The sequence below is a fragment of the Pelodiscus sinensis genome, chromosome 5 (assembly GCF_049634645.1).
Source record: "Pelodiscus sinensis isolate JC-2024 chromosome 5, ASM4963464v1, whole genome shotgun sequence".
Classification (NCBI taxonomy): Eukaryota; Metazoa; Chordata; order Testudines; family Trionychidae; genus Pelodiscus; species Pelodiscus sinensis.
Window position 1 is genome coordinate 84076985 of NC_134715.1, and position 12541 is coordinate 84089525.

The 12541-nt window shown below is 43.4% G+C and overlaps 2 protein-coding genes across 2 annotated transcripts in view; one reads left to right on the forward strand and one right to left on the reverse strand.

The window, feature by feature from the left end:
* The window catches only part of PAICS (phosphoribosylaminoimidazole carboxylase and phosphoribosylaminoimidazolesuccinocarboxamide synthase), a 61691-nt gene that overhangs the window by 24727 nt on the left and 24423 nt on the right, over positions 1 to 12541 (reverse strand). Inside the window, exons 7-10 of the mRNA XM_006113500.4 lie at positions 9952 to 10038; positions 6600 to 6671; positions 3490 to 3891; positions 1855 to 1920 (exon numbers count right to left, since the gene is read on the reverse strand). Coding sequence (XP_006113562.2) covers positions 1855 to 1920; positions 3490 to 3891; positions 6600 to 6671; positions 9952 to 10038 — 627 coding nt within the window. The remainder of the gene's footprint in view (positions 1 to 1854; positions 1921 to 3489; positions 3892 to 6599; positions 6672 to 9951; positions 10039 to 12541) is intronic.
* PPAT (phosphoribosyl pyrophosphate amidotransferase) overlaps positions 1 to 12541 on the forward strand; it is an 80855-nt gene that overhangs the window by 8817 nt on the left and 59497 nt on the right. The window lies entirely within an intron of this gene.

Consider the following 12541-nt stretch of genomic DNA (forward strand, 5'->3'; position numbering starts at 1 on the left):
CTCATGTTAGTATCTGTTCAGTGCCTCATGGGCACCAAATGTTTCCACTCTGAGTTATTCTTCAAGGTCTGAGAAACTTCTGTTGCTGTCATGTTTCCCTCCCTCTGAGTGAACATTGGAACAAAGAAATCACACAATTTCCTCACAAAATCCTGATGAAACTTCTTGATTAGCCTAAGTCAGTGGTTCCCAACCTTTTCACTAGTGCAGACCCCTTACGGCCCCCCAAACAGTTCGCAGACCCCCCCATCAAAGCCAATTCTAGCTGCTATATAAACTTCATTAAATGAAAAAGGAAACATAAATAACTAACATTTAAAACGACGCATACTCATTTCCAACATCGCAACAATTCAATTGCACGTTTTGTCACCACAAATTACCATAACAATTGGTCCTGTATAGCAACAAATAATAAACTTTAGGCTTACCTAGTGAGATCTCTGGAATTGTTTCTTTCACTTCTCAGTCCTACCAGTCTTTGGTTCAAGGTCTCAGACCAGATTAACTCTTCTGGGATTCCAAGTTTTGTGGAATTTATGGGCCCCTCTACACTCTGAGGTGGGGCCAAAAACGAGGGATCCCATTGTGCGGGATAGGGCTGCCAGTGAGTGGAATAGGGATGGGGGTGCAGAAGCTGGGGGGGAAAATAGGGTGTGAGAGAAAGCAGAGGGTAGGTGTCTGGCAGGAGGGAAGGGGCAGCAGCAGGTTGCTGGTGGGGGCCTGGGCAGGGTGCAGGTGGAAGTCTGGCCAGGGTGTAAAGTGCTAGAGGGGGAGGAGCAGGGTGCTAGTGGGGGCCTGGGAAGTTGGCAGGAGCAGGGTGCTACTGGGCAGGTGGGGCCCTGGGCAAGGACAGGGTGCTGTATGGTGTTTGGCCCGGGGGCAGGTTGCTGGTGGGGCCCTGGGCAGGGTACTCGTGGGGGTCTGGGCGGGGGGGGGGGTCAGGGTACTTGTGGGGGTCTAGGCGGGGGGAGGAGACAGGGACAGCTCAGCTGATACCTGGTGATCCTGCAGCTGTGCACCAGATCTGGGATCTCAGGAAGCACGTGCACTGCTTCTCCATCCCCAAACAGCCAGCGTGCTTCCTGAAAAGCTGGGGCTGTCACGCTGCCAGGGATTTCCTTCCCCCTGCTTCCTTCCTGCCTGCCTTCCTGCACACAGGGGAGGGTAGTAGGAGTCCCGGGACTGCGTGCCAGTTCCAACTTGTCAGTAAGCGCATCCTCTTCCTCTGTTCCCTATGACAGCTGGTGTGCTCCCTGAGAAGTTGGAGCTGGCGCGCAGTCCCAGAACTCCTACTTCCCTCGCCCCCCCCCTTCCCCTCCGGTTCACAGGAGGCAGGGGGAAGGAAGTCCCCAGCAGTGACACAGACCTGGCTTTTCAGGAAGTGCACCAGCTGTTTGGGGGAGGGGAGGAGTCACCCGTGCGCTTCCTGAGATGCCAGACCAGACACACTGTTGCGGCACTTATCCCCCACGCCACAGGAAGCTGGCACTACCTTCATTTTTGCAGGAGGTAGCGCCAGCATGGGCTCCTTCATGGGGGGGGGGGAGAGGCTGGGACACTTCGCGATTGACTGGTCGTGCCCCCAAAAATGATCAGTTGATCACGATTGACGGTTGACGGGTTGGTGACTATGGTTCTATGTTCATTTTTATTTATCTCCTCTGCCCTCCCCCCCTCCCCCCCGCCTCCCATGAACCCCCTGCAATACCCTCATGGACCCCCAGGGGTCCACCAACCCCAGGTTGGAAACCACTGGCTTAAGTAATTGTTTTACAGCTTGAATGTTTGATTAAACTAGCACCTAGCATTCAACTATGTAACAGTATTTGCATATCTGCAAAAAGCTCTTACCATCATCAGATGTTTTTCTCTTGATACCCCTAGGTCCTGTGTTTATGATAATGTCTTCTACTGACTCTTATTTAAAAAAAAAAAAACACCAGTTAGTCTATGAACTAAGAGCTGCTCTAAAACCAGACAAACTAAAAAGTACTTATGATATGTAAGAAATATTTAGAGAAGATGTCTCTGAACAATAGGAATGTCCTGGACAGGTTAGGCGCCACCTGAAAGTAGTTTGATTTCACAAGTCTGACACCCAAAATCAGATAAATTTAGTTAAAAATTGATCAGGTGTCAGTACTCTCTCTGTTGCTGACTTGAGACACAGTTATGAGTGGATACTGCTCTAAGACTTCATTATACAGGCAGTCCCCGAGTTACGTACAAGATAGGGACCGTAGGTTTGCTCTTAAGTTGAATTTGTATGTAAGTCGGAACTGGCATCCAGATTCAGCCACTGTTGAAACTGACCAGCAGCGGCTGAATCGGACATGCCTGGGGCAGAGCAGCTGGAGTGCTGCTGGGTTGGTCTGGTAGTGCCGACCCTTAGCGCGGCGGGACCAACCCGGCAGCACCCCAGCTGCTCTGCCCCAGGTGTTCCCAAGTCAGCCGCTGCTGAAACTGATCAGCGGCTGATTCCAGGAAGCCCCGGTGCAGAGCAGCTCTGCCTCTGGCTTCCTGTAGTCAGCCGCTGGTCAGTTTCAGCAGCGGCTGACTTGGGGACGCCTGGGGCAGAGCAGCTGGGGTGCTGCTGGGTTGGTCCAGTAGTGCCACACCTCGGCGCTGTGGGACCAACCTGGCAATCCCCCAGCTGCTCTACCCCAGGCGTCTGCGAGAAAAGCCTGGTGTGCTGGGGGGGGGGAGGCACTAGCTGCGCCGCCCCCCCCTCCCAGCAGACCAGGGTGATGCGGAGCGGCTTTTCTCGCTGCGGAGGACGCAGATGGCGGGACCACGGCGCATCTCGGCGGTCCCGCCGCCCGTGTCCTCTGAGGCGAGAAAGCCGCTCCGCGTCTCCCTGGTCTGCTGGGGGGAAGTGCCCCCCACGCCGCCAGAGGCGGTGACAGTGGGGGAGGCACCCCGCACTAGCTGCGTGCCCCCCCACCCCGTTCGTAACTAGGGGTCTGACTAAATTCGGACTGACGTAACTCGGGGTCTGCCTGTATTCTCAAATGATTCATTGTCAAATTATAGCACTACTTTTTTTGTTAATGCAAATTTGTGAAGACCATATTAGAATACTAAAGTGAAAGCAGCTTCTCTAAATGTTTTTAATAATGAATGCAATTTGAGATTGATTCCATTTGAGGTTGACAGTAATTACACCTGGACTCAAAAATAATCTTAGGCAGAGATGTTCATCAGCTCAGGATATATCTGTTATCAGATTAATGGGGAACACTTTTTTATTGTATAGAAATGGGCTCACTGTTCTTTATCCCCTTTTACTTGGATACTATAAGCATATGCTCTTACTTGCTACTGCTCTCAGAATTTACCATCCTTATAATTTTACAAAACCTGACTGACGACCTCTACAACCTGTCATTTCAACTAACTCCAATGCTCAGTGTTAAAGATAGCAGAAAATTACCATGTTTGTAAGCTTAATTTTAGGAGATTGGAGTTTTCATTGCTTTTTAATACCTGATATGAGATTAGAACTTTCACATCCCCAGCTAGATGCAACTAGAGGTTGTCTACTGAAGATGCAGTCGACTTCATCGTAAAACCTCATCTTTTTTCTGGGATTGCCAAGATGATCATTTTCTTTTTGCAGTGCACGGTATTCGTATTTTAAGTTCTTGTACTTTGTGCGACATTGTTTCCAGTCTCTGTCTATGCCAAATTTCATTAACCTTCTGGCAATCTCCTCAAAGATTTCTTTATTTCTTGTTGCTCCTTCAAGCATTTGTTGTATCTTCCCTTCTGACCATATATTTATTAGAGCTCTGACTTCATTATCACTCCAATGTTTTCCTGATCCTGTGTCATGAACTGTAATAACCTTAATGTGATTCTGTGTTTCATCCAAATGAGTTAAACTGTCTGAAAATATGAATGAAACAAATAACTGAGAATTGCAGAACACACACAAATAAAAGATCTCTAGCTACGTACATTTTATTCAGTAATAAGATGAGTGAATTAACATTTGAATTAAGATTTTTGATTATTTTGTCAGAACTTGGACTATAAAAGTGTATATATTGCAATAATATATGGGAATGGTTCAGTCATGTATATACACATTTTTCTTCTGGGGCTCTTCTACATTTCAAAGGAGGAATGCGGAACTCCGCATGCAGCTTGGGGTCAGCGGGAAGTCCCACTGACTCTGGGTGGCACGCAGGTGCCTGCTTTGAAATGCACAAGAGTCCCCAGTGGGGGCTCTTGGGCGTTTCATAGCAGGAGTGCCTTCATGGAGCCCAGGGTCAGCTGGGGAGTCCCCCGCTGACCCCAGGCTCCATGTGGCTCTGCCAATTTGAAATGCCATACAGAACCTGGGGCCAGTGGGGGACTCCCCAGCTGACCCTGGGCTCCACACAAACACCGCGGTGGCATTTCAAAGTGGCAATGCCGCATAGAATCATAGAATAGAATCATAGAATAATAGGACTGGAAGGGACCTCGAGAGGTCATTGAGTCCAGCCCCCCGCCCTCAAGGCAGGATCAAGCTCCGTCTACACCATCCCTGACAGATGTCTATCTAACCTGTTCTTAAATATCTCCAGAGAGGGAGATTCCACCACCTCCCTTGGCAATTTATTCCAATATTTGACCACCCTGACAGTTAGGAATTTTTTCCTAATGTCCAATCTAAACCTCCCCTGCTGCACTTTAAGCCCATTACTCCTTGTCCTGTCCTCAGAAACCAAGAGGAACAAATTTTCTCCTTCCTCCTTGTGACACCCTTTTAGATATTTGAAAACCGCTATCATGTCCCCCCTTAATCTTCTTTTTTCCAAACTAAACAAGCCCAGTTCATGAAGCCTGGCTTCATAGGTCATGTTCTCTAAACCTTTAATCATTCTTGTCGCTCTTCTCTGTACCCTTTCCAATTTCTCCACATCTTTCTTGAAATGTGGCGCCCAGAACTGGACACAGTACTCCAGCTGAGGCCTAACTAGTGCAGAGTAGAGTGGCAGAATGACTTCACGAGTTTTGCTTACAACACACCTGTTGATACAACCTAGAATCATATTTGCTTTTTTTGCAACAGCATCACACTGTTGGCTCATATTCAACTTGTGGTCCACTATGACCCCTAGATCCCTTTCCGCCATGCTCCTTCCTAGACAGTCGCTTCCCATCTTGTATGTATGGAACTGATTGTTCCTTCCTAAGTGGAGCACTTTGCATTTCTCTTTATTAAACCTCATCCTGTTTACCTCTGACCATTTCTCTAACTTGCTAAGGTCATTTTGAATTATGTCCCTATCCTCCAAAGAAGTTGCAACCCCACCCAGTTTGGTATCATCTGCAAACTTAATAAGCGTACTCTCTATCCCAATATCTACATCATTGATGAAGATATTGAACAGTACGGGACCCAAAACAGACCCTTGAGGAACTCCACTTGTTATCCCTTTCCAGCAGGATTTAGAACCATTAACAACAACTCTCTGACTACGGTTATCCAGCCAATTATGCACCCACCTTATCGTGGCCCTATCTAAGTTATATTTGCCTAGTTTATCAATAAGAATATCATGCGAGACCGTATCAAATGCCTTACTAAAGTCTAGGTATATGACATCCACCGCTTCTCCCTTATCCACAAGGCTCGTTATCTTATCAAAGAAAGCTATCAGATTAGTTTGGCATGACTTGTTCTTCACAAACCCATGCTGGCTATTCCCTATCACTTTATTACCTTCCAAGTGTTGGAACCTGGGATCAACTCTGTGATGCTGCTGCTTCGGCTGCCGCTTTGAAGTATCCCCTTTTGCTGCCTCTATCTGATGGGGGGGGGGGGGGAGAGGAGAATTGACTAATCCTTAATATCCTTACATGGGACTAGTCCTTTCAGCTTCAATGGGACTGTTCCCAGACCTGTAGTTAGGCACACTCTTATGTAATTAGTTGGAATGTGCACTTTATTCAGTGTTTTTGTGGTAGCAGCTCTCTCTGGTGCTCATACAGAAAGTACCTATATGCACTATTGTCTCAGCTCTTGCTGGTAGAATATCACTTAATGTGTGTACAGTGCTCTTGCCTCGCTGAGTAGAGCTGGTATAGGGATGCTCCTCAGTAAACCAAGGTACTGGATGCCATTTCCAGGGATTCACACCTGACAGCTACCCCCAGGATCCAGCTAAGAGAGTCTGAGTATATTACTAGGGAATATGAAGTTGGTACTGTCGGTATTGTGGTCCCCGTCATGACTATAGATGCATCACAACTCGAGTGAAAAACATTTTTTTGTCCCGAGTGTAGATTAGATTATTTCACTTGAATTAACTTGTGATAGCATTGATAGAACAATATTGCTGATCTGACTGAAACCTTAAAATGGGAGCAATGGTTTATAAAAAGAACACATTTTAGCTCTGTACAATCAAGGCAAGTGAATTAGTAGCTAAACTTTTACAATGTCTCTTGCTGACAATTAGTTCAATTTTATCCACAGCTGAATTGAAGTAGGTAATAAACAATGGTAGCTGGAATCCACAGTAGTGATCAGGTTGCCTTTGGCAGTAGTGATTGAAATTACACCTTTTTAAAAACTGAGATATGTATAACTAGACACTTACCTGTCTCAGTTATCTGTTTCACTACTGATGGGCCAGATGTATCCTCTGAAGTAGTGCTTACAGAATCATCATCTATCAAAAATACAGTTTTATGTTAAATCTATTTAGGTATATGAACTGAATATATTCTTCCGATCTTCTGCAGGGTTCCCGTAATAACCATTTGCATTAATCTTTTAAAATTTATTTATTGTTTAGATATAACTGTCTCCATAGTTTCTCTTGTGTTTTTTAAAAGAATCATGCTTCGCTACCATTCCAGAGGACATGCTTCCACACTGATGATGCTCATTTAAAAATGTCAATCAAATTTGTGACTGAACTGCTTAAAGGAGAATTGTAAAACTCCAGCTCTGTTTTACCTGTATTTTGCCATATATTTTATGTTATAGTAGTCTAGAACAGTGGCTTACAAACTTTTCGGCATCAATAGCAGCAGAACTTGAGCAAAAAAAGAAAAAGAAAAAGGAACTGACCATTAACCGGGGGGGGGGGGGCATGACCATTAACCAGGGGGGCATGCCCTCCAGTTTGGGAAACTATGGTCTAGAATAATGACTCGGCACATGTTCTTTTAAAGAATATCTTTGTTGCAGATTTGATAAAACACAAAAAAGGTTCTACATTGTTTTGTTTGAGTGCAGTTATAAAACAAAAAAAATGTCTACATTGGTTAGTTGTATTCATGATAGAGATTTCACCTCATGGAACTACTGTAGTGAATTGAAAAATGTTTCTTTATCATTTTTACAGTGCAGATATTTGTAATAAAAATATAAAGTAAGCAGTGCATACTTTGTATTCTATGCTGTAATTAAAATCAATATATTTGAAAATGTAGAAGAAAATTTAGTAAATTTCAATGGGCATTCTGTTGCTCCACAGTGTGATTTAAAACTGATTAATCACAATTAATTTGAGTTAACTGCAGGAGTTAACTGACTGACAGCCCTACTCTGTATACTATATACAGTGGACTTCCGATAATTTGGCACCTTTTGGACCTAGGCAGTGCCGGATTATCAGATTTCCCGGAGAATCAGGAGGTCTGGTACAGCTGCACCGCTTAACCAGCTGGCCAGGACACAATCTCCCTCCCTCCTCCCCTTTCCACTTCGCATCTCCTCCATGCTGTAACCTCTCTTCTCCATACTGTAACACAATCCCACTCCCTCTTCCCCCTCTCCCAACCTTATGCTCCCTCTGATTACAGCCAGCACGTGTGCTGAGCGGCAGGCTTTTTAATCAGCTCGTCAGGAGCGCTTGGCATTTTGATGTCGGAGTATCAGGAGTGCCGAACAGTTGGATGCCGGACTATCAGAGTTTTACTGTACACTGAAATGTAAGCATAGGATTTTACTGTCCAGTGGGAGTTTTGTCACCGACTTCAGTAAGGCCAGGATTTCATCCTTTGTGGGTTTCAGGTTTTGGAGAAGGCTGAATTTCTTCCTCTTTCCCTGTTTCTGGATACTTGGATATCTTAGGCCATTTGGGTTTTTAATGAAGGTCAGAACTGTGTGTGATGTTAACACATAAGATCACTAATAATAAGCATGACTTGATTGGATGCAACCAGGATAAACAAGATAACTAATTTAAATGTAGGATAGTACTTAGCAGTTATGCAGATTTGTATACCTTCTTTTGAATTTTGAAAGGATTTTACTGATTTTTTTTCACAGTGTACATTTAAGTGTACATTTTATAGAAAAGCAAACAGATTCAGAAATTATACTTCATGATACCAACCTACCATTAATGATCTCATTATAAAAATAGCAAATTATTCCATAGTTGCCCATTATGAGAATTTTTGCACATTCCTCTGAAACATGTAGTACTATCTACTGTTGAAGATATGGTTCTGCACCAGAAAGCCACTGGTCAGATTTCATGTCGTGATTCTTGTTCTCTGAAGTTGACCCATCCTAGGCAACCCAATGAGTCAGCAATATAAATTCTAATTCCATCTCTAACTCCTGATCCTGTGCTCATTTTTCTCAACCATGTTGTGTTTCTAACCTGTCTGTGCATTGTTGTCTTTAAGTGATTCATATCTGAAATGGATTACTGACATACAATTCAATTGGTTTTTGGTTCCTAGTACACAAATAGAAGTATTCACATGACATCTTGTAAAACTATTCTAGATGGAAAGTTCTTGCTGCATTCATGTGATCTGACTGTATGTCTGAACATAGCTGGATGTTCTTTTGCTCCAGACTCAATATAGTTTTGTCTCCCCCGCACAATGTTTCCTTCATAGAATTGCTTTGATGCAGTTGGTTACGTCATAGAAATAATAGAAATGTAGGACTAGAAGGGATCTTGATAGATGATCTATCTGGTCCCTTGGATGAGGCAGGACTAAGTATTACTTAGACTACCCCTGACAGTTGTTTGTGTAACTGTTCTTAGAAATCTCCAGTGACCTGAGATTCCACAACGTATGTAGGTAATTTTGTTCCAGTGCTGCTTTATGCTGCTAGTTTGCAAGTTTTTCCTGGTGTCTAACCTAAATGTCTTGCTGCAATTTAAACCCATTACTGTTTGTCCCGTCTTACAATTCAGTACCCTCCTCTTCATAACAGCCTTTAATGTACTTAAAGACTGTTAACAGGTTTCCCCCTTCTCTTCTCTAGACTGAAACAATTGGGGTTTGTTTAATCTTTCCTCTAGGTCATGTTTTCTAGACCATTAATCACTGTGGTATAAACCTGTGGTATCTTAGTACATTTTGATGTAGCTTGGAATACCTGTATATTACCAAATATGACTTGGTTCTGCAACTGTGGCTTCTATGCTTATTTATTTCTAAGTAAGAGTATCTCTAGTCTTCCTCCATTACATACTGTTTGCAAATCTGTTTTTAATTAGGCCATTTTTCTCAAATACTTGAAATTAGATATGCATTTATATATTACTGATTTGAATTCACTCTTATTAAAATTCCTAACATCTCAATTGCAATTATTGGACAGTGATCTATATATATCTCTTAAACGAATTACACTAGCATAAAATGGTTTGAAAAGCCTGAATAGGCTTCAAATGGCCGCTGCTTTTGCGTGGCAGCTATTTTAGTTGTTTTGGTCAATACTTTCTAGTATTTGGATTTTTAAAAAATGTCTGTGTTCATCAAATACATAAAATATTCTGTCCAACACAGCAAAATGTGATTGTGGTCTTTTTAAAAACAAATTATAGATTTGTAAATTAGCATTTTTAGCAGAATCTTGAATGCATAGCACTAAACGGTAAGGTAAAAACTGTATTTGCACCACTGAATCCTTTATAATTCTGCACTAAAATGGGATGCTTTCAAGATCATTATGGAAAACTTTTAACTTACCTATGTCAATTGTCTCTTTCTTTATATGTGTAGATTCCAAGTCTTCTGGAGTAAAGTTAATGAAATCCTCTTTATTTTCAGAGATTTCTGTGTGAATTTATATACAATAACTTACAAAATTTACTGTCTTAATTTATGTCTGAAACATAACCACTCTCACGTCATAGTTTCTGTAGTGGCAAATTCATTCAACTTATGTATTTAACTCTTTTGGACTCTTGGCTAAAAATCTGATGGCAACACTTTGCAATAAATCTGAGACATCATTTAAAACCGTTCTTCTAGTTAGAATAAATACAATGTGATTTCTAATTGGTGAGTTTGTTTGGGAATAGAATTGATGTCAGTCACTTATTTAGATAGTAAGCTCTTTGGGACAGCAACTATTTCTTACTACAGTATGTGTTTGTTGCCAAGAACATGGGGATGCAGGTCTCATTTGAGGCCTCTAGGCATTACGGTAACAAATAAAATAATAATGAACTGGTAATGCATGTGTGCGGTCTATAGGGTGACTATATATAGTGGTTCTGCTAAAGGTTCTGGTCCAAGGCTTCCATTAACTGACTTCTGTGGGCATTGAGTCAGACTGAAAAAGGACAAAAAATGCATAGTTTGCCTTCTCAGTGGTAGGATGGAGATGCCATATTAACAGTATATCTGTGGTAGAAGTTTGACAACAGAGGAGAATACTACACTGGCAATCCATAAGCAAGCCATTCTAAAAATGTGTCATTTACATTGTGTTATCATAACTTGCTTTTTTTCCTCTGCTAACATGGTGTCTATGCTTTTGATCTGGGAGAGGAGTCTCCCATTTTAACTGATTCTCCTTCACTTGTTGGTGCTTCTTTTTGACTGGCAAAGGAGGAAAGTATTTATTCATATCCTTATGTATTTGGAGAAACTGATGTAGAGAGGTTATTATGGGGATCTGCAGAAGGGGGGGAGAGAGCTCCATGCACTGCCCCTGCCCCCACCCCCAGCTCAATTTCTCTATTGGCTGAAAACTGAAGCATGCAAAGTCTCCCCCTTCCTCTGAGCTGAAAGCCACAGGGAGCAGCCAGCCACTTGGAGCAATCTGGGGCTGCTGACTAGCAGGGAGCCTGCCTTAGGGTACTGCAGGGCTGCTGACTAGGAGTTGCTTAGGTCAGTGCCTCCCAGCCAGAGCCTGCCTCCGACATCCCAACTCATCCGGCATCCCAACTCCCTGCCCCAGATCATCACCCAAACCTCTGCACCCCTCCTCCCCTAGGTCACAATTCCCTCCCAACACTGGATCCCCTCTTACAACCCTCCCCCAGGCCAGCATCCTCTCCTGTACCCATATTCCCTCCTGGACCCTGCACCCAAATCTCCTGCTCCAGATCACAGCCCCCTCCTTCACCCAAGCTCCCTCTCAGACCCTACACCCAGTCTCCTACTCCGAGCTCCTATCTACACCCAACCTCCATCCCAGACACCCCCCCCCCCACACACACACACATCCTCGATAGAAAAGTGCAGCCCTTGACCACGTACCAAAATCTTGGCGTGGCCACCCCCTCAAAAATTGCCAACCCTGACTGTGCAAAGTGTCATTGGCAGGCTTCTAGGCCTGTCGTCAGTCCATTGGAGAACACTGACATTAAACATTAATTGACAAAATATGATCTGTAGCTTTAACAAGTTACTAAAAATGTACCCACAAAAATTGGTGCGGATTTGTTGTGCTTTTATCTATTCATTGTTGCTTTGCTTTTAACCTTTTGTACGACATTCACATCATAGTGCTCATTTTCTGAGAGTTAAGAATAGACTGTTTTTTTCTGAAGTTAGTCCTACTAGTTGAGTGGAGGACATACTGGCTATGTCTGCACTGCTGCTGGAAGAGAGCCTCCCAGCCTGGGTAGACACGTTCACTGTCTCGTTTAAAAATAGCAGTTTGGATGTTTGTTGTCTGGTGGAGACTCAGGCTAGCTAACGAAGCTCAAACCTATGACGTTATGTAGGCTTGAAAGTCTGAATTCCCATTCAAGACAAAGTGTCAGCATACAAAAAATAGCAGTGTTGGCAGGCTCTTCTTCTACACAGGCTGGGAGTCTCCCTCCCAACTGCAGCATAGTCATAGACTTTAAGATCCTCACCACAAAGAACAAACAGCAGCAGTGTGTTTTACCTTCATTATAATATGCCTTGGCTCCATCAGTACTGGTTAGTCAAACCAAATTATGACTCTTTTTCCAGTAGCCACATTCAATCTATACTTTGCATGTGACTAGCTTGGTATGAAGCAAGACAGTTTTGCTGTGTTCACTGGCACTTAGGGTAGTGTAGTAGCAGCTTTTCTAGTCATCTTCTCCATCCCTTCCCCAAACATCTCTACGCATCTCATTTATGAGTAAAGAATTAGGAGTCTCTTTCGTAAATTTCAGTCCCATGCTTGTCAGTTGTGCCACAAATTGGCAGCCTAAGAACTGGAAGATGTTGAAAGTAAAGGACATTGTTTCAGGGGGTATCCTGAGAAAACTCTCTCTAGATTATGCAGCTGGTAAATTCCTTGCTGCTTTATTTTGTCTGCAGTGGTACTTAGGCCTGTAGATGTATACAT